The 24890-nt window shown below is 36.4% G+C and overlaps 3 protein-coding genes across 11 annotated transcripts in view; 1 reads left to right on the forward strand and 2 right to left on the reverse strand.

The window, feature by feature from the left end:
• The first annotated feature begins 5879 nt into the window (after positions 1-5879).
• On the forward strand, positions 5880-7357 carry LOC148800805 (uncharacterized). The gene is made up of 2 exons (XM_088902438.1): positions 5880-6373; positions 6460-7357. The coding sequence occupies exons 1-2, from the start codon at positions 6128-6130 to the stop codon at positions 6835-6837; spliced, it is 624 nt and encodes a 207-aa protein (XP_088758564.1). The 5' UTR covers positions 5880-6127; the 3' UTR covers positions 6838-7357.
• A 1423-nt stretch (positions 7358-8780) lies between these two features.
• LOC104585953 (B-box type zinc finger protein with CCT domain-containing protein) lies at positions 8781-12078 on the reverse strand. Of its 2 annotated transcripts, XM_088902851.1 has the most exons (5): positions 10983-12078; positions 10555-10773; positions 9428-9714; positions 9090-9168; positions 8781-8966 (listed from the first exon to the last, which is right to left on the reverse strand). In XM_088902851.1, exons 1-5 carry the CDS (start codon positions 11619-11621, stop codon positions 8955-8957), a joined length of 1236 nt encoding a protein of 411 aa, XP_088758977.1. In that variant the 5' UTR covers positions 11622-12078; the 3' UTR covers positions 8781-8954. The 2 variants fall into 2 exon arrangements, with proteins under 2 accessions (XP_088758977.1, XP_010241314.1); XM_010243012.2 differs by having other exon boundaries at positions 8781-9168; positions 10983-12076.
• An 8452-nt stretch (positions 12079-20530) lies between these two features.
• The window catches only part of LOC104585918 (uncharacterized), a 73996-nt gene continuing 69636 nt past the window's right edge, over positions 20531-24890 (reverse strand). For all 8 annotated transcript variants that reach the window (XM_010242966.3, XM_010243000.3, XM_010242992.3 and 5 more), the window contains 3 exons: positions 24381-24572; positions 21807-21927; positions 20531-21050 (listed from right to left, as the gene is read on the reverse strand). In XM_010242966.3, the coding sequence (XP_010241268.1) occupies positions 21829-21927; positions 24381-24572 (291 nt within the window). In that variant the 3' untranslated portion in view covers positions 20531-21050; positions 21807-21828. The remainder of the gene's footprint in view (positions 21051-21806; positions 21928-24380; positions 24573-24890) is intronic.

Below are 24890 nucleotides of genomic sequence, written 5' to 3' on the forward strand. Positions count from 1 at the left end.
TGGGGAAAAACGGAACCGGTTAGGTGACTGATTCCCGGTTTTCCCGGTCTGACCATCCAGTTTGGTCCGGTTTTGAAAACCATGATCAACAAAGTTGAAGAATCTTTAAAGAAACCTTTTATGAGACAATAGTAGATCAGACTGAGAGAGGCAGTAGTGATTTTGAGTGAGAAGTGATCAAAACTTGTGTATGATTCAGCTTTGCTTACATCCTTTTTAGAGATCTTGGAGAGTCATCACCAAGAGAAATGCATTGGTTCGAAGAGCCTCTTTGTATAGCCACGACTTCAAACTTTGTGACTGCCCTCAATTAGTTAATGGTTAGTGACTTTTAATGTTTAAATATTGTCCCTTAATTACACCCGATCAAGTCATGACTGTTGGATTAACTTAAAATGTCAACGATCATGTTTCACCCTTCAAGCCAACGCACCCTTATGTGCAGATCAAAACCAAATGCGATTTCGCAAAATCAATTGTTTGCAATTTGCGATTTTGCAAATAGTAATGTCTGTGATTTGTGATTTCACAAAATTCATGTTATGTGATTTGCGATTTTGAAAATTGTAGTCTACGATTAATGCGCCACCACAAACCTTCTCATTGCATCAAATGTCATCACATTAAAAATATATTAACTTCTTGCAAACCACGTAGGTGCACCCAAAAGTGCGAGCAAAATGTACCTCTAAAGCACCTCATTGCATCGCACACATGCACGGTAGAAAGTCTCTATACTCTCTTCTTTATAACTTTAACGAGTGTAAACAATCTCCTACTTAAAAGCTCAAAACAAGTTCAATAATTTTCCAATGTGAAACAAGTTTTTAAGGAAGAGAAAACAAGTTGAAACAAAAACTTTTGTTGGGAATTTTAAAACCAATTTTTAAGGTGCATGTGAAGTGTGTTTTCCATGTAATTTATCAATCAAGTAGGGCTTAGGCTTGGTTTATTTGGGAAAGCTTTAACCCAACCAGAAAAATAGTTAGGTTCGGTGTTTATAGTCAGAACTCAAGCCCGTAGGCTTAAAAGTTTGTCCAAGTCTGATATAGAATGGGCTGGATAGGGCCAATCCATTAGGTTATCCAGCCCATGAACATGTTTAATCTCCATAAAGCCCCCACCACCAATCCACTAGGTGTTTCTTTTTTGTGTCTTTCCATGCAAAGATGAATAGAAAAAAATGAAAAAGTTCCATTTGGATCTTGAAAATCGCTCGTTTTGTGATTTTCACGTCTTTTTGGCACATAAGCTTGTGATGGTTAGATCTACCATGAATCAAATAGGAAAAGACAAAATTGCAATCTACCAAATTTATAAATAACCGACAGACCGCATGGAAAAACATGCCAAATGGGGCCTGAATTGCTTGGGAACAACTATCTGATTAGTTTCATCAAAAAAATGATTTTGAGGCTTAAATTAAAACTATTTTTAATGTTTTGGAATTTTAATATCAGTTTTCAAGTGGTTCATGGGTGAACTTATATCTCTATTCATGCTTCAAATCTAAAGCAGTAAAGTTCAGTTTGGAAGGAATATAAATACAAATATGTATAATATAAGGCCTCGTTCGCTTTTCGGTAAGTTACTTACCCGGGTAAATGCACTTACCAGGGTTCCTGGTAAGTGCATTTACCCATGTTCTTTTATTTCTCAGGTAAATAAGGCAATGGCCATTTTAATCATAGAAATCCATTATTAAAAGGGACATTTTTGTCCCATTCAAGTGTTGGCAACTTTCCCCCTATGTGGGAAGGTTATTTACCCACCTAGGATATGGGTATCACTTTCTTGGGTAAGTGATAAGTGATACCCAAGAAAATAAACTTTCCCTGGTCCCTACATAAAACTGAAAAAAAACATGGGATTCTTGGTCAATGGGAACCAAAATCTCATTGAGCAACTTTCCCCCCTCTCCAAATCTAGAAAAAGAACACCCCCTAAATATATATAAAATAATACAAAATATTTGCAGTCTACATATTTGTATTTATATTCCTTCGGAACAAACCTCAATAGAGTTTTGCAAATAGATTTCTCTTAAGGGATGGTACTTTGACACAAATTTAATGTGTTGAATGTTTATTTGTCACAAATTTAATGTGGATTGTCATTCACGGAACACCACCAATTTTTGTAGAAAGTCCAAATCAGTTATCTCTATGTTCTCCTCACTATCAGATTAAATGGAGGAAGAGATATTGTGGAGAATTACAGCGACTGTCATTCTTCCCTTGTCAAATATTTCTCCTCACTGTCAGTTGTGAGGAGAAATATTGTGGATTGCTTGTTTAAGTTGCAGAAAATAAATGGAAAAGTACGGATATGCCCATTGCAAATTTTCGATTTCCACTGCAGATCTATAAATAATTAAAATGTTAAATACCCCCACTTTATACACTAATGTCCACCCATGAATTGACATCAATTCCAAGCTGGCACCTACCCTAAATGTACTTTGGGCCTAAAAATTCTGACCCTGGGCTGAACCATCATTCTCCCAAAAATAAATCCTCTTTCTTCCAGCCTAGAATAAAGCCACCAACCCCATTTAACTTTGATGCTTTAAGAATTGTAGTAGTGCAATCAGTATTGCAAAGTAGGCCTCCCATGAATTTTATTGAAAACCCACCTGATTGCTTCCTACTTTTGAGATTATGGTTGATTGGTTGTAAGTTTTTTCAGTATCATGTCTTTTCAGCATCATAGTTAAACCCATATAATATTCTACAGTATAATATATTTTTTGCTACTAATATTATTAATAATGTTATGAAATTGGGGTCACCAAAAACTTGGAGGAGAAGCTCTGAGGTGTATCTAAAGACACTATCTTTAGAATGTTATTTGCCCCCACTCAGATTCACTGAGTTTGTTGTTGTGTTACAGGCAAATTCATTTCCAGGATTCAATAGAGCCTTGGGTGAAAATTGCAATCAACAAAGTTGAAGATTCTCTAAAGAAATCTTCTGTGAGACAATAGTAAATCGGACTGAGAGAGGCAGTAGTGATTTTGAATGAGAAGTGATCAAAACTTGTGTATGATTCGGCTTTGCTCATATCCTTTTTAGAGATCTTGGAGAGTCATCACCAAGAGAAATGCATTGGTTCAAAGAGCCTCTTTGTATAGCCATGATTTCAAACTTTGTGACTGCTCTCAATTAGTTAATGGTTAGTGACCTTTAATGTTTAAATACTGTCCCTTGATCACACGAGATCAAGTCATGACCGTTGGATTAACTTAAAACATCAATGGTCATGGTTCACCTTTCAAGCCAATGCACCCTTATGTGCAGATCAAAACCAAATGCGATTTCGCAAAATCCACAGTTTGCAATTTTTTATTTTGCAAATCGTGATGTCTGTGATTTGTGATTTCACAAAATTCATGTTATGTGATTCACGATTTTGCAAATTGTAGTCTATGAAATGTGTCATTGCAAACCTTCTCGTCGCATCAAATGTCATCGCATTAAAAATATAGTTACTTCTTGCGAACCATGCGAGTGCACACGAAAGTGTGAACAAAATGTACCTCTGAAGCGCCTCATTGCATCGCACACATGCGTGGTAGAAAGTCTCTATACTCTCTTCTTTATAACTTTAAGGAGTGTAAACAAGCTCCTACTTAAAACTTCAAAACAAGTTCAATAATTTTTCAATATGAAATAAGTCTAACTTTTGTCGGGAATTTTAAAACCAGTTTTCAAGGTGCATGTGAAGTGTGTTTTCCATGTAATTTATCAGTCAAGTAGGGCTCAAGCTTGGTTTAGAGTAAGAACCCAAGCCGGTAGGCTTAAAAGTTTGTCCAAGTCTGATATAGAATGGGTTGGATAGGGCCAATCCATTAGGTTATCTAGGCCATGAACAGGTTTAATCCCCATAAAGCCCCCACCTCAATAAATAATAAATAAATAAATAAGTGCCAAGAGATTAGAGAGAATCAATTAATTTGATTTGTTAATTTTCTTGAGAATGAAAAATAACTTGCTTTGTTGAAAGGAAGTGTGTTGATAGAGCTCTCCATCCTCTTTTGGGAAGGTTCTTGTTTGGGAAATAGAATCGGTCATAGTGGGAACATTCCTTCTCAGCTTCGAACTTACCGGACTCGTTTGGCCGTTTGGGAAGGTTCTCCACTCAGAGAGGCCACCGTCGGTGAGGAGAGGGTTAAAAGGGCCACTATAAGCAATGATCAATTGAGCTCAACCTTCATCGGATCTGACGTATTCAACAAATTTATAAACTCATATGCATTCAAACTCAGCCTCACCAATGTCCGCCTCCTCGACATCTTCCCTTCGAATGCCAACACCCTCCCCACCACCTGCAAGATCAGCCATGACAGATCTGAGGCTCTTGCATTTGAATGCCACAAAATCCCCAAATCCGCAATTTTTCCGGTTTCCAATTCTAGGGTTTCCCAATACAATCTCTTCATTTCCACAAATATTTTTGCTACGTTAGTGGTTCTGACAACCGATGGGAGGAGGGCAAATTTTTCATGAGAGAAAATTCAACATTTCGTTTCTTTCTGGTAGCACATGATATCAATTCTTAGAAACAATAAGGATAGTTTAAGATAATATGTAAACAGAGTATAGTTAGCCAATTAGCTAAATCATAAAGATAATTTATGAAATTTGCCCTTATCATAAAATACTCCACTTTAACACTCACGAGTAAGTAGGTATTTATAATATATATTATAAATATATTATGCCAACTAGTTAAATTAATTGTAGGTTTTTCTTTCTAGGTTAATCTAAACCAAACCGAAAAAACTGAAGATTGATCGATTTAGAGGCTGTTTTGCATCGAACTATCGATGGTGTTTATTTTATAACATTTTGTACAAAATTGCTTCGAAAAATGAGAAAATCACTTTTACACGGTCATGGTCTCACTTGATTATTGAATTACTTAAGTGGTTTGGTCATTTATTTTCATTTTAATATTTGAATGTGTATAATAAGTAATGTAAAATGTAATATTTATAAAGTTTAAATTATAATGATAATTTTTAAATCATATGTTAATATATTATGATAATATACATATTAAATTACTCAATTTAATCAATAAAGATAATATAAATTTTAAGTTATGTATTATATTTAATAAAAATCAAGTTTTTAAAAAACATGATTCATTCTTTTAAAAGGAAAGAGTAAAAAAAAAAGAACAAATGCCACAAATAGACCTTAAAAGTTAAAACTAGGGGTGCTCATAATTTGGTTAACCGAACCGTGAGCCTTTTTTTGTAACCGAACTGATACTACCGATTTTTAGAAAACTGGTAACCTAAACCGAACCAATGTCAATCGGTTAACCGGTTGACTGGTTCAGTTAACCATCCGTTTGGTTTATCGATTTTTTGGTTTGTTTATTTTTACATTATATTATAAAAATATAATAAAAAATATAAATATATTTATATATAATGTATATTTATTAATTTATAATATATAATATATATAATATATATAAAATATATAGAAATATATGTATACCGATCGGTTCAATTAACTGCCAATTTTCTATATTGATTAACCGAAACCGAACCGATACCTTCATTTTTTTTTTAAATACCGAACCAAAACCAAACGGACTGATTCATTCGATTAACCGATTTTCGATTGATTTTTTCAGTCGATTCAGTTTTCGGTATTTTTCTCACCCCTACTTAAAACCGACCCTGATTCGACCTCATTTGGTCTTTTTCACCAGAAAACTGAAGAGAAATGGAACCATCTTGAGATTCATTATAAGGATAACTTTGTCATTCTGGAAAAGAAGTATGAGTAATTGACTAATTGGTTCCGAGAACTATAATGTAACTACCGCACATGCTTCAACTTCCCCTAAAAAACAGAATCAAAACGTTATAATTCGTTGGTGCGTACACTGCACATTCCTCTCTCTCTCTCTCTCTCTCTCTCTCTGCGCGCCTGCGGGCAAATCTCTTTGCAGAAAATATTCGATTAGTTTCCTTAATCGGAACCAAACATCACGACCGCCATTGCCCCTCGTACACAACTTCCCAACTCGATAAATGGTCCATACCCTCCTCCCCCTCTCACCATGGTTTTAGAGGCTCAACAGTTTGTTTAACAGAGACGAATCGATGGAAGGAAACCATGAAGACAAAGACGTTTCTAAGCTGCTTCTGAAGCTCATGGAGGGCTACAGCGATGCTGCAATTGCTCCATTATCTGAATTTTCGCCGTCAAAGGAAATCACTATTAACGCAGAAGCTGCTTCATGTTCAAGAAAACGGAAACCTTCGCCTCAGATAGAACGCGACCGGAGAGTCCAGATGAGCGGTCTCTACGCAACTCTCCAATCCATGATTCCCAATCTCCTCCATAAGGTTAGCGGAATCCCCCCCCCCCCTCTGGTATTTGTGCTGGGTTGTATCGAAATGGTAAAATAGATAACGGGTCTGAGGAAATGCAGGCTACGAGGGTGAAGATAATCGAGGAGACAATTGCTTACATAAAAGAACTCGAGGAATGCTTAGAAGAATTGAAACGACGGAAGGCAGCGGCGATTCGTGCATTACGCTTGTGCAACCATCCGAATGCATCGTCGTCGGTGGACGTGACTGTTTCCGGCAACGTAGCGTTCTTCGAGGTCTCGGCGATGGTACGGCGGGGTCTGGTGAAGGAAATTTTTGGGGTATTCGACAAACACAGGGTGGAGGTATTGGCCGCCGGTGTTGCTGTGCATGAGCTGGAGCTGAGGTTAACGGTCACTGCTCTGATCGACGGCAACGGAGACGACGTCGGTGCTGCTGAGAGAATCAAGACGGACCTCCTAACCTTACTGTTCTAGTTCTTTTCTGTTTTCCTTTTGCTCTTACTCAAGACTGAGGAGTTTGCTCTGTACAGGAGAAAAAAAAAGCTAATAGCAGCAGATTTGCAGAAGGAGAGAAGATGGTGGGCCCCACCAACCCAGTACATTTTTGTTGGTGGGGTCCACATTTTTCGTTTTTTGGGGATGAATTATGAAAGCGAGCTTGAGTTAAGGTCCAAACTCCAAAGGATGGAGACAGTTTCAAGTCCAGGTCCAGTTCTCATAGTCACGTGTGGACTGTGGTGTAGATTGGGCTGGGCCGGGCCCAGGCCTATAGGTTTGTTAATATAATTGAAATTCTTTCAAGTAAAAGAGCTTTTGGGCTTCCAAGTCCAGCTGCTATATGAAATTGGGTGGATTGGATTTCAATAAGGATGGATGGGCATTTACTTAGACGTGTACTCCGGAGCAAGTCTGATAAAGCTGTATTAAAAAAGGAATTAACTTGGACCGATTAAGAACCCTAATTCTCTTAGGGCCTGTTTAATTTGTGGGAATAGGGGTTTGGAATTGGATTTCGATTCCAACTGTTTGGTTGGGCAGAATGGGAACCCCATTCCTATTCCTGGTGGAATGGCATTCCCATAAATATAAAAATGAATTTATCTGAACCAAACAGTTTATGGGAATAGGCCATTCCGGTTCCAATTCTGATTTTGACTATGAACCAAATGAACTCTTAAATTCTTACAACAAGATGTATATATGGTATGAATTTTATATTTTGTGAGTATGGTTTTTATGTTGCCTTCGGTTCTTCAGGCTCGAATTATTTGCAAGTTGAATCTCAATTGCACTGGTGTAAATGCATGGGAGTGCAAATAGGTTGAGTGTGAATTCTGGTTTACTTTTGCTTCAGACTTGGCTTTATTTGTTTGTAAGAAGTAAAATAAGTGGTGAAATGATGTTGGTTCCCCATCTTATATGAAAGAGAATGGAGGTAAGAGGAGGGCTATATGTTTGGGACAGATATAAGAAACAAGATGATTTGGTCCCCACGTGAGGTAGGAGGAACTAGGAAGGTGATACAAATTTTGCATTGGTTTTTGGGATGCAAAATTTTCACTTCAAGTGAATGCAAATGAGACAAAAAGTACAAGTTTTATATCCGGTAGGACTGTAGGAGTTCAAATCATAGTTACAAACAAATGGGTGCAAAACTGAGTTGGGCGCTGGTTCAGATTTGCACTGCAAAGTGCAAACAGAGTCTCTAGTACATTTTGGATTGGAAAAGAAAATGAATGGAAAGATTTCTTACACACTTACCCACTTATTTCAATAACAAGGAACCAAATGCAGCATCAAGAATCTGGGACTTGGAGTGCCAAAAAAATGAAATATTCTCAACTCAATTCAACTTATTTTAGTCACATGGAAAGACATTTATCCAACATAGACTCTCCATCAGGTTAAGGAACCTCTGAACTTGTAACATGTTCAACAAGCTTACATATGTTTGTCAACAAATGCACAAAAGATCTACCAATTGATAAACTGATGTTTATCAGTCATTAGTTGTTACTCTTAGATATGGGAGAATGACACCGAAACATTGCCATTCTTCCCATGCAATGTGCAGGTATGATATGTATCAATACTTAAAAACTTGCTCCTACATCTAACATCTGGGCAATCTAAATCTTTTCTCTAAACAATTCATCTAGCTACAGCCTACATGTGTTGCTTCATTCTGTTGGATATACTGACCTCCAGCAATCATCCCTACTATAATGGGGTTGGTTACATGAATCCTGTTTCGCCATTTTGTTCTGTTTAATGCTATATCCGTTGTTAAATTATGAGTGCTGAAAACTGACCTCTAGTAATAGGCACCAGAGAACAAGGTTTGTTTCTCATAGCTGCTGGCACTGTGTTTCAAGCTTAGAAGACAAAACATGGCTTAAACCTCAGCTCAATAGGTAAAACTCTGATAACCAAGCAGAGATTTATTTTAGGCAGTCATTTCTCAAATATGAGATATGAATTACCTCAATTTCCATACAGTTTCACATTTTCATGGGGCACAAAAAAAAACAATAAAAACAAAAAAGTGAGATGTGTATCTGTAAGCAAATTTAGCTGCCACTGCTTATCTTTCAGATATTAATCTGCAAAACAAAACAATAAAAGAACACTCTGAAAAGAGTAGAGAATACTAAAACTAGATTGAAATGCTCCAAAAAACTCCAAGTGAGTTGTCTCTTTTATGTGCCAGTACTTATGTTATCCACCTTGGCAAAACGCCCTTTGATCCTTGTCCTGCTCTCTGCACGAACTTTCCGGGATTCATATCGAATATGCTTGTCATATCTGTTTTTTTTTTTCCAATTAAGAGTGTCAGCTCACTAAATATAAAAATGATGAAAGACAAAGTCCTCAGTTCACTCTAAATATAAAAATCATGTTGTTTCCTAATTCAAGTTAGGAAGTTGGCTCATATTCTTTAATCATAAATGAAATCTAATTTTAGTTTTCTGACTCATTGAAAAATAGTAAAGTACTTATACCAACTGTCTTCATGAAGTTTTTATTTATTTACTTTTGGTAAGGTCAAAGATAATGTGGTTACCTTCTTGCTTTCTTCTTCTCTTTGTACCTTGAGATCACTGAGCCCCTGTCAATTCTAGTTAACTCATGTTGAAAAGTTCTTGCCAAGATTGGTAAGCTCTCTGTAACAATGGGACATTGTGACTGCTCTTTGTAGCCAGCGTTGGCATGGCTTACAGTGCCACAATCTTCAGTAGGTTTGCCAAGAACCAACAGGCTTTCCTCTAAATGGTTCTCTGAATAAGTGAGTGAAATTGGAACTTGATCTGCTGGCTCACCACAGTCACCATGCCATTGAAGTACACTTGCCTGCATACATTGAAACCAAATATTTAACTTCACCAGGTAAATATCATATCAAATTGAAGAAGCAAAACTACAGGCTGAAACCAATTATAAATTCACAATGCTTCAATCCAACCATAACCGCTCAAAAAATAGATCAAACTACAGGCTGAAATTAAATAATAGATTAGATTAAGATCCATAAAAAACAAACTTGTAACAGATATGATCTTTGATGCATGGACACAACTCCACTGGCTAAGGTTGGTTCTTCCTTTCAGCACTCCCAAGAGATTGCCACCATAGAACCCAAGACCTTTAAATGCCAACACCTAATGACCTAACATTAATTTATTAGTAGTACACTCATGCACCATTAACCCATACCAGCTGAAAATAGATTACTGATGACCAGCTCACTGAAGGGACAACTGTAGGGTTACTTGGTGAACAAATTGATACCACATTCTAAGTAATAAAGCTGGTTGAGGAGCAGGAATATTCATTCACATAAGAGAAGAGATGATGCAGTACTAATTCATTTTTTCCACTAAAGAAGGATCAAGAAAAAGAGATAGGCATACTTAAGTTAGGATGGTAATAGGCCACCCACCACAGAACTTTCCTAAATCCTAAAGCTAGCCTTTGAATGAGTTCCTAAATCTCAAAGCCTCTTCTATTAGTTGCCACCTTAACAAAACCTTCGCATAACGGCTCAATTAAATAGAAGAGACCCTTCAAGGCTGCACAGTGAATTACTATAGAAAGCACTACCATATCAACATTGCTAATCAATGAGAAATAAAATGATAGGGAGTATAACAAGGTGATTCAGACTAAAGCAAGGTGAAAAAGAGGGCTTACATCGTAACCAGATAATAATGTTATCCCTGTGTTGTGTTCAATTCCTGTATGCATGTATCCACTCTGTAGATTTTGTTCCAGAATTGGAGTTTCTAACCCAAGAAGTGATTCGATCTCCCCAGGTTCAATGTTCATGCTGCTTAAGCTTTCCAACTTTGCTAGTTTGCAGAGCTGATGGAGCATCTCTTCCTTGTGTTTCCCACAAGCTGTTTTTCGGTTCTGAGGCAAAAAAAAGAACATCTAAAGAATGTTAATAACAAATGATGATAGTCAAAAGCAAAACAGCAATAAGAAATTCTCGTTCAAAATAGAGGAAACCAGAAGTATAAGTTTCTGAGATCCCACCGTTTATTTAAGCCCAATTTGAATTAATCCAATTTAGCCAAAATAAAATAAATAGAAGAGAAAAGGAACTTTCAGAGCCTTACCTTGGGCGGAGGAGGGATCCCTATTGCCTGGAAATTTTGGCTCAAATTAGTCGAAACAATCAGATTGTCGAGACTTACAACAGAAGTGTCCCATGCCAAATCATCAGTGAGCTTATCACCCATCGATCCATAGTGGACAGAAACAAATGAATTCCCTTCAGGGTCATCCTCTCTCAGTAACAGAGACTTGTACCCTACGTCTTCAAACCCAAGAATGGAAGATAACTCAATCGCCGAAGGACAGCCAGAAAACCCTTCAAGGGGTCTCCTGTCGTGAAGCGTGGATGAAGAACCACCATGACTGTCCCAGTCACAGTTCTGACAGAGGACGAGATTCTCCGTGGAACAGTAAATTGAAGCCGGGTTTGAAGCGCAAGCATCGCAAAGTTGCGACCGAGAGTGCTTTCCAAAGAGTGGGTTACCCGAGTGGACGTCATGGTCGCAGGAGATACAGAGCTTAGCAGTATCGGCCCTGCAGTAGATCAGTGCTCTCAATTCTCCACAGAAATCGCAGAGACATTTCTGGGTTTCTCTATTCTGCTGCTGTTGTCGTTGCTCATCATCTTCTTTTCCTTTTACGTTAATTGGCTGCTCCTGCTCTTCTTCAGGACTTTGCGGATCCCGTATAAACTCGGCCATTTTCTTTCGTTATATCTCTGCAATTTCTCTGGAAAACAGAGGAGAGAAGAAGAAAAGACAGACTTGAACAGAGAAAGTAATGAGGAAAATTATAACAAGGCATAAGAACGTTCAAACTGCCCTCACTGCCTGCATTTTTCTATGTAAAAGAAACGGCACAGACAGGGATGCTGACGACAGAAAAGGTTTCTCACTCTCTCCAGATTTTAGACTTCAACGAGGGAAAGCTGGTTTGCTGAATCTCTTCTCTCTCTTGTCTCTTGAAGAAGGAGACGAGAAACAAAAAGGTGATTTCTGGTTTTCTCGCTCGATCTTTTCCAAAAGAGAAAGGATTATAGGGAAAGGACAATAACAACTACAGAGTACAGTCTTACAGACGGACTGACACACAACAGAGAGAGAAGAAGGAGAGGTCTGATATTTTTAGTCCTGAACCCAATTTTCTGGTAAAAGCCACCAATCCTGTCTCATTAGTCCCAACAGATTTTTAAGCTTTTAACGGTTCTAGTAAATAATTAGCCACCCTGATCAGGATACAAAGCACGGTATGTTGACTGTTAGATTGGAATCTTAATCAAGAAAATACTGCAGCGTATGTTCATACATCAATGGAAGCTATGCGATTATTAACTTATTAATTTTTATTATTATTTGACATGATAAAACCGAAAAGCTACTTTAATGAGGTGCCGTTTAACAACAATTTTTTAGAAATATTTTAAATACAAATGCCGTTTGGCAAGTGGATTGGTCTATGGAGCTTTTAAAATCACATTTAAAAACTATTTATTATGCAAAAAAAATAAAAAATATTCATTTGAAGCTTCCTAAAATCTGGGGTTTTTAAGTCTTTTCGGGTTTTTCCTAAAATTTGGCCTTTAGTTACTAAGGCCTTGTTCGTTTTTCGATAAATTATTTACTTGGGTAAGTGCATTTATTCATGTTTTTTTATTTTCTAGATAAATAAAATAATAACCATTTTATTTATAAAAATTCCTTTATCAAGGGGCAATTTTGTCCCACCCAAGTGTTGGTAACTTTTCCTTAGATGGAAAAATTAATTTACCCACACAGGAGATGTGTATCACACGGATTAGTGATGTCTAGGAAAATAAACTTTCCCTAATCCCTACATAAATCTGAAAAAAAAATGATGGATTTCTTGGTAAGTTTCCCCCCTCTCAAAATCCCCAAAACAAATGCCCCCTAAATAGAAAAAGACTGATTTTCGGTTTTTCAACCTAAACCCAGAAGACCACGAAAAGATTTACCAAACACCACCTTAATTAATTAATTAAAACCAAGTGTTTTAGGAATAAAAAAAAAAAAAACAGATAAATGGATGGCTTGCAGAACAGCCGCGTCGTGGCACTCTGCTTCTAATGTTAAGTATAATAATAAGTGGTGTATTAAGCTCTGAAGTCTCTGCGATTTGGGATAAGCACGAGACCACGTAAAGAGAGAAGAGAGCCCTGGGCCCTTCAGTAGTCAGTAGATAAGCTTCTAGTAATCAAGATTAGTCTCATGGGTTTTGCTCTGCAAAGGCCCACAAGCGCGTCACCAAATCTAGTGGGCCCTTTTCTTGGATGTGAGCCCAGATCTTGCTCAAAAGTATAAAAACATCGGATGGCATTGCCTTCTTCACCTGTTCTTCCGGTTCCGGTACATTGAATAGAATAGAAATAGAAATAGAAATAGAATGGAATAGAACAGAGAGATTCAAAGATTCTTGCTTCACTTTCTATCCTATACAATTAATGTTCTTGTCCGCTTTTCTGTGAGGGTGCCCAACTTTGTCACGTAATCAAACTAGAAACACACGAGAGGCATATGAGAGAGACAAATAACTGAGAGAGAGAGAGAGAGAGGTTATTCACGTTTTGTAGCCCGTCTTAATCAATGAAATTTCTAGGAAGTTGAAATGCCAAAGTCTTGCAGTATGTCATCGTTTTCTTGGGATGATTCATGAAACACAGAAAAGCCCCCCCACCCCACATAGGCAAATCACAGGGACATGTAGTTTTGGGGGGGTTTCACACAGTACCTTGTACTTTTATATGATGACAAATGATCTTTTTTCATCACTGTTTCATACAAAAGAAATTTGACCTTCAAATATTAAAAAAATCCCATGTCTTGCTTTATAAAACAATTTTGTTCTTGCAGTGCAAATTTATTTGCACTGATGTACAACTGTGGTAGTGCAAATTTTGATTTATTTTTGTTTCAAATTTTAACTTTCTTTGTTTCGTTGCAGTACAAATGAAAGTAATAGAAGACCCGGAGTAAAGTAAAACCCAAAACAACGTTAAACTCTTTTTATTTGCAGTTGCATGCATTTGTACTAGTGCAAATTGCAATGCAACTAAACACAGTATACCCATTTATACCTATTTATTAGGGAAAATGGCCAATTAGTATCCTGTACTTTGGGCCTAGTCTCAATTTACTCCCCAAACTTTAAAATATGTCAATCTAGTACATAAATTTTCAAGACGTGCCAATTTAATACCTACTGTAAGCCAGCCATAAGCCATTAAATAAAATATAAAAAGACACAAATGCCCTTTGGGTGTGAGCTAATTTTTTTTATAAACCCGTTCATGCTGGTTCTAATACGTAGAAGGTGACGCTGGAAAAGGGATTGCATATAAAATTTTAAAGAAAACAAAATGCCAAAATTAACATAAACGAAGCATTTAGCAGCACAAAATCACACTCGATTCTTCAAAAGGCAGAACGATACATCCACCTACAATGTTTCCAGCTCCAAACCCTTTGACTGTATTTATTTTCATTGATATTATGCCTCACCATGCCACCATGGTCTCAGCCAAACTACAATTGGTCTTTTCCCAACATGTGGGGATCATTATAAGGATCCGGGTTGTTAAAAATGTAAGAGCCCACAAAGATTCCAGCAAATCCCAATTTCATCATGAGTAGGGGTGTCAATTGGACTGGATTTGGTCCAATCTGATCTATTCTAATGTGAGTTCATTATAAGTGAATCGGGTCCAATCCAATCCAATGAATGTTTTGGATCAATTTAGACCGGTCCAATTCAATGTCTAGACTGTCCAATCTGTTCAAATTCATTTTGATTTAGATTGGTTTCAACCCAAACCTGGTCCATTGACACGTATATTCTTATCTTATATCAATGGATCAGACATTAGCTTAATCCAACCAATCCAATATAAATTTGTTACGGACGGACTAGGTCCAATCTAATCTAATAAATATTTTGGACCAAATTGATTCAATCCAGTATGTCTTGTTGGTCTATCCAATCCATCCAAATTGATTTTAGACTGTACGAGATCCAATCCAATCCAAAACTGGTCCACGGACACCCTTAATCATGAGGGCAATATCAGGAATGAAAATTAATGTCGCCGGTGGCAAAGGTCACAATGGGGAGCTTGCCAAGATTTATGAGCAACAAGGTCGTGGGGAGCAGGAGCAGAAACATTTAGTCTACCAAATCGTCGGTTGTCACCATCAGTTTCTGGTTCAGGTCTCCTCCAACAAGAAGGATTAGGGCCCGGGCTTTTTTTTACTTCTCACCACCCACCGGGAGCTTAACAGCCTTAACTGCTATTACGCAGTCCAGCATATGAACCCACTTATGATATATATCCCTTGAAGACGGTCTTTCAGTCTAAAAATCTAGGGTTACAGTTGAAACCCACCAATAATAGAGATTGCTACGATTGTTAAGATTTCTTTCAGGATTCCACACAGATTCTTAGGATTGAAATCCACAACCCAAAGATTGTTCCGATTTCTTTGAGTATTTGTCCAAAAAGATTGTTACGATGTAGCGTATCAAAGGTGTAGGGATCACTTCTATAATATCATTACTGCTATTAATGATCATGGATCAATCACGCCAACATACCATCCTCCTCTGTTTCATCTTCTTGATGAAGAAGATGATGAACGGTGTTCTTTTCTTGAAAGTCAATTTTGACGACCAAAGTTTAGCTGAACGTTTTAGCTATTCAGTAGCTACTAAATTGGTTCCACAGCCTGCTGAACAGCTAAAGTGTTCAGCTAATCCGAATTCAATCATAATGTCACATAATACACATAATTGACAGCTGATTAATGTACAGTAACTACTAAATTGGCATGTTTTTGAAAGTATAAATACCGAATTGGCATGTTTTAAACGTCAATGCCCAAATTACAGGATACTAATCTGCAATTTTCCCTTAATATTATTATAACATATACTTGTGATCGGAGTCATACAACAAAAGATTAAAAAAAAAAGAACCTGTTAAGATTAGCCAACCAATCTTAAAAATCCAAATGATGTGCAATAGCTTCAAGTAAACAGGCACTTGATGCAACTAGTCTAGGGAATCCAAAAAAATACACCAAATCTTAATCAACATAAAAATCTAAACTGTCAAAATGGATCAACTAGTCAGCCTTGACCACCCAAATAATGTGACAAAATTTCAACCTCAACCATCAAAACTGCATCCAAAGATCAATCAATTAATCTTAGCCATCCATGATATACAACGATTTCAGCCTCCACTAATCTACCACCATCATTCACATCACCATCAAGGTTAAAAGAATTGACACGTATCGGCCGATATGTATCGTTCCGGGACCCCTCTGATACGCCCCTATAGTGGGTGTATCGGGGGTCTTCAAGGGGTGGAGGAGCCTTAAACCAGCCCCCCTGAACTGGTTTCAGAAAAAATAAATAAAAAAAGACAAAAAAAAAATAGTATCAATTCGCCCGATATGCCCCTACCGACGTATCGGGCGTATCGATATTTTGAACCCAATGTTCAAAGTATCGGAAACGCAAGATGTATCGAAAACACAATTTTAAGAAACATATCGAGATACATTTTAGATATGCATAGATATAGACGAAAAATCAAGATACACATAAATATGATAGAAAATTTAAATAAATCATAAAAAATATATTAGTAATAATACTTATAAGTTTTATATGATTGTAAATAAGTCATTTAAATGTAAAAACATATTTTAATGTTTATATAAAATGTGACATATCAAGATATAATCAAGGTTCAAAGTATCGGAAACGCTATGCGTATCGAAAAGGCAAATTTAAGAGACGTATTGGGATATGCCTTGTATACGCATGGATACGGACAAAAAATTAAAATACACATGGAAACACATGAAAATGCTATAAATACTCTAATAAATCATAAATAAACATCAATATCACTAAATATAAGATGTAAATGAGCTATTTATGCATAAAAATAACACATTTTAGAGGGTTTTATGAAAAAACATATTATAATCAATAAATGGGAAGTTGGGAATAGAAACATACTATCTAATTATGGACATAATAGATCAAGTAATTATTTTGCATGTTTTATTCTAATTTTCTAAAAGCTAAATAATTATTTATTTTTATTCAAATAATTATTTTGCGTGTTTTATTCTAAAAATTAAATTAAAATTAAGAAAAGTAAACATGTAACAAAAAATTGAATGGATTTGTGGACATAATAGATGAAATAATTATTTTTCATATTTTATTCTAAAAATTAAAAAAATATATCGATGTTTTAAAATACAAAGGCATTCCACTACTTAGAGGCATGAAGCATAGTTCAGAATGCAAGAGGCGTAAGATTCCTTAAGATGAGGAAGGAGGGATTTCATTTTTTTTCTTTATCTTTAATAAAAAACTTTTATATTAAGAAAAAAAATGCATAATGGTTGTTAAAAGGGGGGTCTTGTCAAAGCGGAGCAAGACCCCCTTAACTCAAAAAAATAAATTAGGCTACAACGAAAAGGGGACCGGGAGGTGAAGCCCCCCAGCCAAAGGGGTAGGGGGCAAACCACTTTCTTTCCCCTTATCTTTTCTAACATTGGCTAAAAATGTAAAAGAAATTTGAAAAAAAACATATTTAGTTTCACTCCTTTTTTCACAACCTTGAAAAACTTATTGAATCTTGCAAATATATAGACGTTTTGGCAAATTTTTATAAGATTTGAGTCTTTAAAAAGGTTTAAAAGCTTTTTGAAGGGTTTGGGAAAGAAAGAGGGCTTCTGAAATGGGTCTAGAAATCTTCTTTTGAAGGGAGTTTTATTTGTGTTTTCGCCACAGTAAAATCGTATTGTATTGGCCGATACAGTGCCGAAACGCACTGATACTCAATGATACGGGCACAATATGGCCTCGATACAACGAATAGATATGGCACATTCAATTTGGTACCATGTACAATGCCGAAAACTTGCTAGAACAATATGTATCGACCGATACGGGCCGACACGTGACGAAATTTTGAACCTTGGATATAATTAATAACCGTTGAAAAATGATGGAATAACTAAAATGTGAAAAAAGCAAAAAAAAAAAACTAAAATGTGAATATACATCAATTTTCAGATAACCAATATAATTTATCTTAATATTTATTAGTATATAAATTTTCATAATTAATTTCAGCATTTTTTAATAAGCACAACTAAGAAATGATAAAATTTACTTAAAACTAAAAATGTATATAATTATAACAAGCAAATTGGAGTGGCTTAGTGGCGAAGTTATGGGTGTTAAAATCTAGTGACTAAGGTTTAAGTCTTGCTAATGTTAACATTTGTAGTTTTTATACTAACGAAGCGAAATTAATGAGAGAGAGGATCATTAATTAATCAAATTTATGAAAGAATTGGAATTAGGCGCTAAAATTCAAATTCGAATTTAAATTTGTCTTAAATATAGGACTAACTAACTAATTAATGAAGGAAAAGTTGACATAAATATAGGAGTAACAAATGACATTAATGAGAGAGATTTGGTATTAAATATAAATTAATCAAATTAATAGAAGAAGGGGAACTGAAAGGATTCGGTTTGTATCGGCCTGTTTCGAGTTTGTATCGACCAAAACATATCCGAAATAGTCTGATACGGGACCGTATCGGTCGATACATATCCGAAACAGCCCGATATGGGCCCGTATTGACTGATACATATAAAAAAAAATGAAATAAATGATTTAAATGCATTCCATGTATCGAATTCTTATTGAAATAGTACGTATCGACCAATATGAACCGATATGTTACTATATTTTGAACCTTGATCACCGCCTGCTTTAATCTCCCCTTTAATCCCCATCCGCCCATCTTTTGCTCTACCACCGTTCTCATCTGTGCCTTTCAGCCTTTTCCACAAGTTGGAACTAGTCCATCATCTCCACTTCTACCTCCACATCATGGTTCAGATGATTACATTCACTTCCAGTTCTTTTTCTCTTGTCATTTTTATCTTAAGCATCGTAATAATCTCCTCTACTACCATCCCCCATCACAATCACCAACCCCCTTCACCTAATTTTTGCCCCAAAAGAATCCAAATGATCTGTGAACAATCTGATCATTTCACTGTTAACACCTTAGATGAAAGTTACAAGAAGATAGCATAGAGCCATAGAGGTCAAGCACAGGCGAGGTCCCTTTAATTAACCCAAAAGTACGGGTGTCAATCGACCACCGGTTTTGGTTTGGATCCAAATCCAAACCTTATCAAATCAGATTTGGACAGTCCATTATAATTATTGGATTGAGCCAATCCAAAATAAATTGATCCATACTCTTATTGGTTTGAATTAAACCTAAACCAAACTTCCAATAATCCGATCATGAGGCCAAACCTTGTCCAATTTGAAATCAATCAAAACTGAAATCAGCATAAAATCACTTTTATGAAAGTACTTTTACGAAAATATTTTTATAAAAACATTTTTATAAAAGTACTTTTACAAAAACACTTTTATGAAAGTACTTTTACAAAAGCACTTCTACAAAAGTACTTTTATAAGTCTGAAAGTACTTTTCAAAAAGTGCTTTTACAAAAACTTTCTCGAAGTACTTTTAGAAAAACACTTCTAACTTTTATGAAAACACTTATGAAAGTACTTTTACAAGTCCATGGAAGCACTTTCCGAAAAGCGATTTACAAAAGCACTTTTTCGAAGTACTTTCAATAAAGTGCTTTTGTAAAAGCACTTTTATGAAAATATTTTTATCAAAGTACTTTTACAAAAGTGTTTTTTCAATGATAAAAGTGCTTTTATATAATTTTTGATATTTCATTCGGTTTGGATTGGTTCCAATATTGGATTGGATTTGGACTGGATTGGGTCTAATCCATTAGTAAGTGGGCTCACATTGGACTGGATCGAATTGGACCAAATCCGTCCAATTGACACCCCAAGGACATGTTCAGTTACACTACACAAATTTGACCATCCGGTCCTAACAGAAGGTGCTAGTGAAAGTGAAACAGTGTAACGTTACATTTGTGGAGGCGAAGAGATTCAAGTAAATAAGTATTAATGTGCTAGATTCCCAGTCCTTGGTGAGATCGAGGAGGCACCTCGGCGCTCAGTGCCCGTGCAATGCAAATCCAACTCTGGAGCAGTTGAAGTTGCAAAGAGAGGAGACTGAATGAGTTGTTGAGCATCCATCAAATATGACTTGACAATACAAAAAATACAAATGACCAGAAAGAGACCCTCTCAACCCCCAAGCATCAACCCGCCTGCACCAAAGAGTCTCATGTTCCACTTGTAATATACATCTCAAAACATATTTTGTTTGAATTATATATGTCCACAATTAAAAAGAAAAGAAGAAAAATGAAGGACCCTTATTAAATTTGAAAGCAGATAACCAGATATTTACCACTAGGGCTGGGCTTCTTCCTGTTCTGTATGAAATGTGTCTTTTTCCTGGCATACATAATACCCATAACCTCTTTATACCAGTAAGCTAAAAACAAGTACAGAAGAAATTACAAGAAATCAGCAATCAGGAAAACCTCATCAGATATCTTACATATTCCAACCTTTCTTAAAGAAGAACATCAGAAAAGATGAAGAAAAGGAATATATAAATTGAATGACTAGTTTCACACAAGCAGAAATTGTTTTATTACCAACAAACAATACTTTCTAAAAACAGTTCTTTAGGTGCCCCACAGATCCTCATCTACACAGCTTTTGGCATTGTCTTTATCTCTAATTTTGCTCCTTTTAAGGTTGTTTTCTACAATTGTAACATCGTTTTTTTTTTCTCATTTACAATTTCATAACCTCCTGCCTCTAGCCAGTCAATTTCGCTGAGAATAAGTACACCCTGACCATCAATCACCTGCCTACATGCTTGCAACACAAACTCTTGTCTTGAAATATCATGTACCAGGCTAGAAAATTTCTCCAAGGAAACTCTGCAAGTTTTCAACAACACTTTGTCGAATAATCAGCTTTCCAAATTTACAAGAAAGCAATAAGCAATTCCAATCATGACCAGCAGCCTTGAAGAATCAGTTATACTCCTGTAATTTACATGCCTGACCTTTCCACCACAGGCCAGAAACTCCAATCCAGCAACCATCTATAGATAGAAAGCAAAAAAAATGCAAAGAAAAGCAATATCTTAGAATGCAAAATGTAGATACTCTCAAACCCTAACTTAATTAAAATGATCGGGTTTATTCCTGGACTAATTCGAGTTTTGTGAGGATTCCATATTCTAAGTTACGAATCCAATTAAAGTAACTAAGTTAATTGTTTTAAAAGCATGGACTGCTAAAGCACAAGGATTCCTAGAGCCAGAGGTCTAAGGCGCAAGGTGAGGTGTTCACCTGGGCAAAGTGAAGTGCCACTTTTGAAAAATAAAATATTGTACAAGAAATTGGAAATCTAAATCTGAAAGAAAATATTTCAAAAAGCACAATTAGCTAATTGATTAGATCATAATATTACTAACAGAGAAGTTGAAGCCTTGTACATTTAAACTGCTTAAACTCTAAATATCATAAATATAATCAACAACATAGTAACTTATCTATTGAACATCAAATTCAATGTTTATTAATCAAAACTTAAAACAAGACAGGTGAGGTGGCACAAAACACTACGGTTAACTCAACAAAAAGGTTTAAAACCTGGGGAACCATCATGGATCTCAAAGTCAAATTCATCTTGCATGATACACATCTGTATTAGGAACGCTAAAGAAGAGATCTCAGAAGCCAAAATTTCATCAAATCAACTGAATTTTATCATCTTAAAGCAACTGCAAGAAGATTGTAGTAGGGCAGATAATAGCATTAATGAATTGAAAATAAAAATTCAGGCTTCCACTAACCTCCTTCCATTGAGTGAAGAGATCATCGACCCTGCACTATCCTATAATTAAGGACCAAGTCATCATTCTTTTTCCATACATAAGCTCGCACCGTTGCTAAGCTCATGTCAGGGGATAAAACCTGAACAATTAACAAGATGAAATCCACATGGCATCATCTCACCAACCACATAACAAATAAAAGTATAAAAAGATAGGAATTACAATTCAGGAAGCCGTTTTCCTAGTTTAACATTTTTCAAGTTGGATGAACTTCAGTCTGGATTTGTATCATTCCCTAGACCAGTGTCAACAAGGCATGGATATAACTTTTGTTTTGATCAGTAATAGGTGAAATTGTTCTGATAAGTGATAAATGTACAAGGTGCACACTCATATATACATAACAAGAGTAAACAGCAAGAAGATACATAGCCTAATCCTGACCCACCAAGAGCCCAATCCATACAGTTTTGATTTTAACACAAAGGATACCCACCCCATTTTAGTTCCTCTATATCCACTCCCTAACAGGCAAGGCAATCTGCCAATGACGCCTTATTCTCCTAATCTTATACCTGAGATTCCAAGGCCCATATACTTCTTCCTTTTACTCCCCTTCCACTAACAGTCCCTGAAAATCTACTTCACCAACTTATTCCATCCCTTGAAATATTATGGAAATTCCAACACCAACTGGTCCAGAGAGTTAAAATTACGCCCCCCCCCCCCCCCCCCCCCCCCCCCCCCGAGTCGTTCCTAAAAGCTTCCCTAATGCCTGACTCTTCTGGATTTCCTATGCTGCATCCATTGGAATACAACTTAATTCTGTGGATGGTTAAAATATCAGCTAATTCTTTTGCTGATGGGTTAGCTAAGCAAGGGGTGGAGAGGGAATCAATGTTAACCCCTTTAAGTAATAAAAGTACACTAACCAACTATCCTGTATTCCCACTTATGTTATAAAACTAGATAGACACAGATACCCCCACCTAATCATGACTCAAACAATGGGTAATAATATTGTAGGTCCCGATCAGAACAGACACCAAAGTATTATAGAATGGTGGGACGAAATTCAGGGAAATAGACACCTCGAAGAATCGGATATGGTGTGGGAGAAAACAGGTTATATCATGTGGTACCTATGGAAAAACAGAAATGAAAAAAAAATCAAAAACAAAAATTGTAGCCCATCTAAAATCATAGACCAACCATTATTAAGTTGTAGAGAATATATCGAAGCCCAAAGGAAGATGGGCCTATGTAAGGAAAGACTTGAAAAACCAAACATATGGGTCAAATGGACCCCCCCTCCCAAACTGACAAATGATCTATGTGCTTTTAGATATGTTACTCAAAACCATGGAGGAGATAAAAATAGGAGCATGCCCGATTGGATCTTCTACCATCGCCACAGCTGAAATGAGGGCAGCTCTCAGAGCACATAAACAACTAGTGGACTTAGAAGCTAATAACATTATTATAGGAGACTCCAAAACAACTGTTGATGCACTTAAAGGTTGTGGGAAGACGACATGGACTTGCAAGGTCATACTGTTGCAAGGTAGGAAGCTAGCTGAAGAGGCAAAGTCGAGTGTTACATATAACCACGTTCACAGGGAAGGAAACCAGGTGGCAGATTGGCTGGCAAATAAAGGACAAGAGAGAGAATTTCAAGAAGATTTGGCCACTCAACAAGAGCTCAAGTTCTTACCTCTAGCAGATATGCTTGGTGTTCAGGTCTTGTGTTGGGTGTAATATTTCCTTGTATATCAAAAAATAAATAAAACCACAGCACAAGGGCACACCCAATAATCTAAACCAGTATTAACTCGAGTGGGATGATTAAAGTGTCCAAAAGAGTAAACAATTACATACATATAAAAAACCATGGACAGATGATATTTTCAGAAACAAATATTAAATTGTAGAAAAATTCAAGATGTAGTAAAAGCAAGGATACTAAAAGAACCTGAAAATTCAAAAAATTGGCACCTTAAGAGATTGTACACTTTCTAAAGTCTAGTTCAGGGTTCCTTTCATATATTTTATATATGGAATTGGTTTGCAAATTGCATTACACTATTTTACGTCAAGACTGTGAGACTTGCACTTGGCTACACACCTTTCCCCATCTCTTCATAAATCACTCTGTTTAGGAATCAAAAATAAAATAATTGAGATGAGAAGAAAATCCACAAGAATTCAGACTAGGTTGATTTTGGCAGGTTTAACTTACTGGAGCAGAACTGAAACTTAGAATCAGGTAGAAGAATAGAAGGGTAATGACCAGTGGGAAAATGGGTACCATTTGGTAACTAGTTACGGTGAATATATAGAAGAATTAGCACTGAGAACTAGCAACCCAGTGATCTTTTGGCCTGTCAAGGCTAGTTAAGAGTGTAACAGGGAGGGTCTCTTCAAAAAGAAACATGGATCCTGCAATGATGATATTAGAACAACATTGATAAAGCAGTTTGGTTCTTCACATGTGGTCCATGAATCATGAACACATTAAAACCCATAAACTAATTTAGTTGGCTAACAAGCTACTTGATAACTTCCTCAAATATCTTTGATAGAATTACTTGCCTGATTATTGCACAGGATCTCTATAAAAGGCTTTAGCTTTTGCCAGGGCTTCAAGCCAGGGCGGAATGAACCATCCCCTCCAAGTGTTGCAAGTTGTGATTGCCCAGGCAAACCAGGAGCATATGTTCCATCTGAATTTCCGCCTTCCAATGGTTTGTCAAGAACCATCTTTTCTACGACATAGTTAACAACCTGGACAAACATATCAATAATACAAATTTATTACTCAGTGATTAGAATTCTTTTCACCAAACTCCTTAAACAAGTCCACATAAGAGATTTCATGTGGTGCCACAAATGGATTGGATCAAATTCAGATAGAGATATCTGAATTTGGTCCAATAAGAAGCTAAGACTCAAATGCTGAGTATGAATTCATGTATGGACTGGCCCAAAACCCAAACGTGAAGTACAAATTTGAGCTTTGAACAGGGCACTGATGCCATTCCCTATATTCATATATATTTAGAATTTGCCAATGGCTGCATAACTACACATAACATTGTTAAA

Source organism: Nelumbo nucifera, chromosome 4, assembly GCF_055504915.1.
Source record: "Nelumbo nucifera cultivar China Antique chromosome 4, China Antique-T2T, whole genome shotgun sequence".
NCBI lineage: Eukaryota > Viridiplantae > Streptophyta > Magnoliopsida > Proteales > Nelumbonaceae > Nelumbo > Nelumbo nucifera.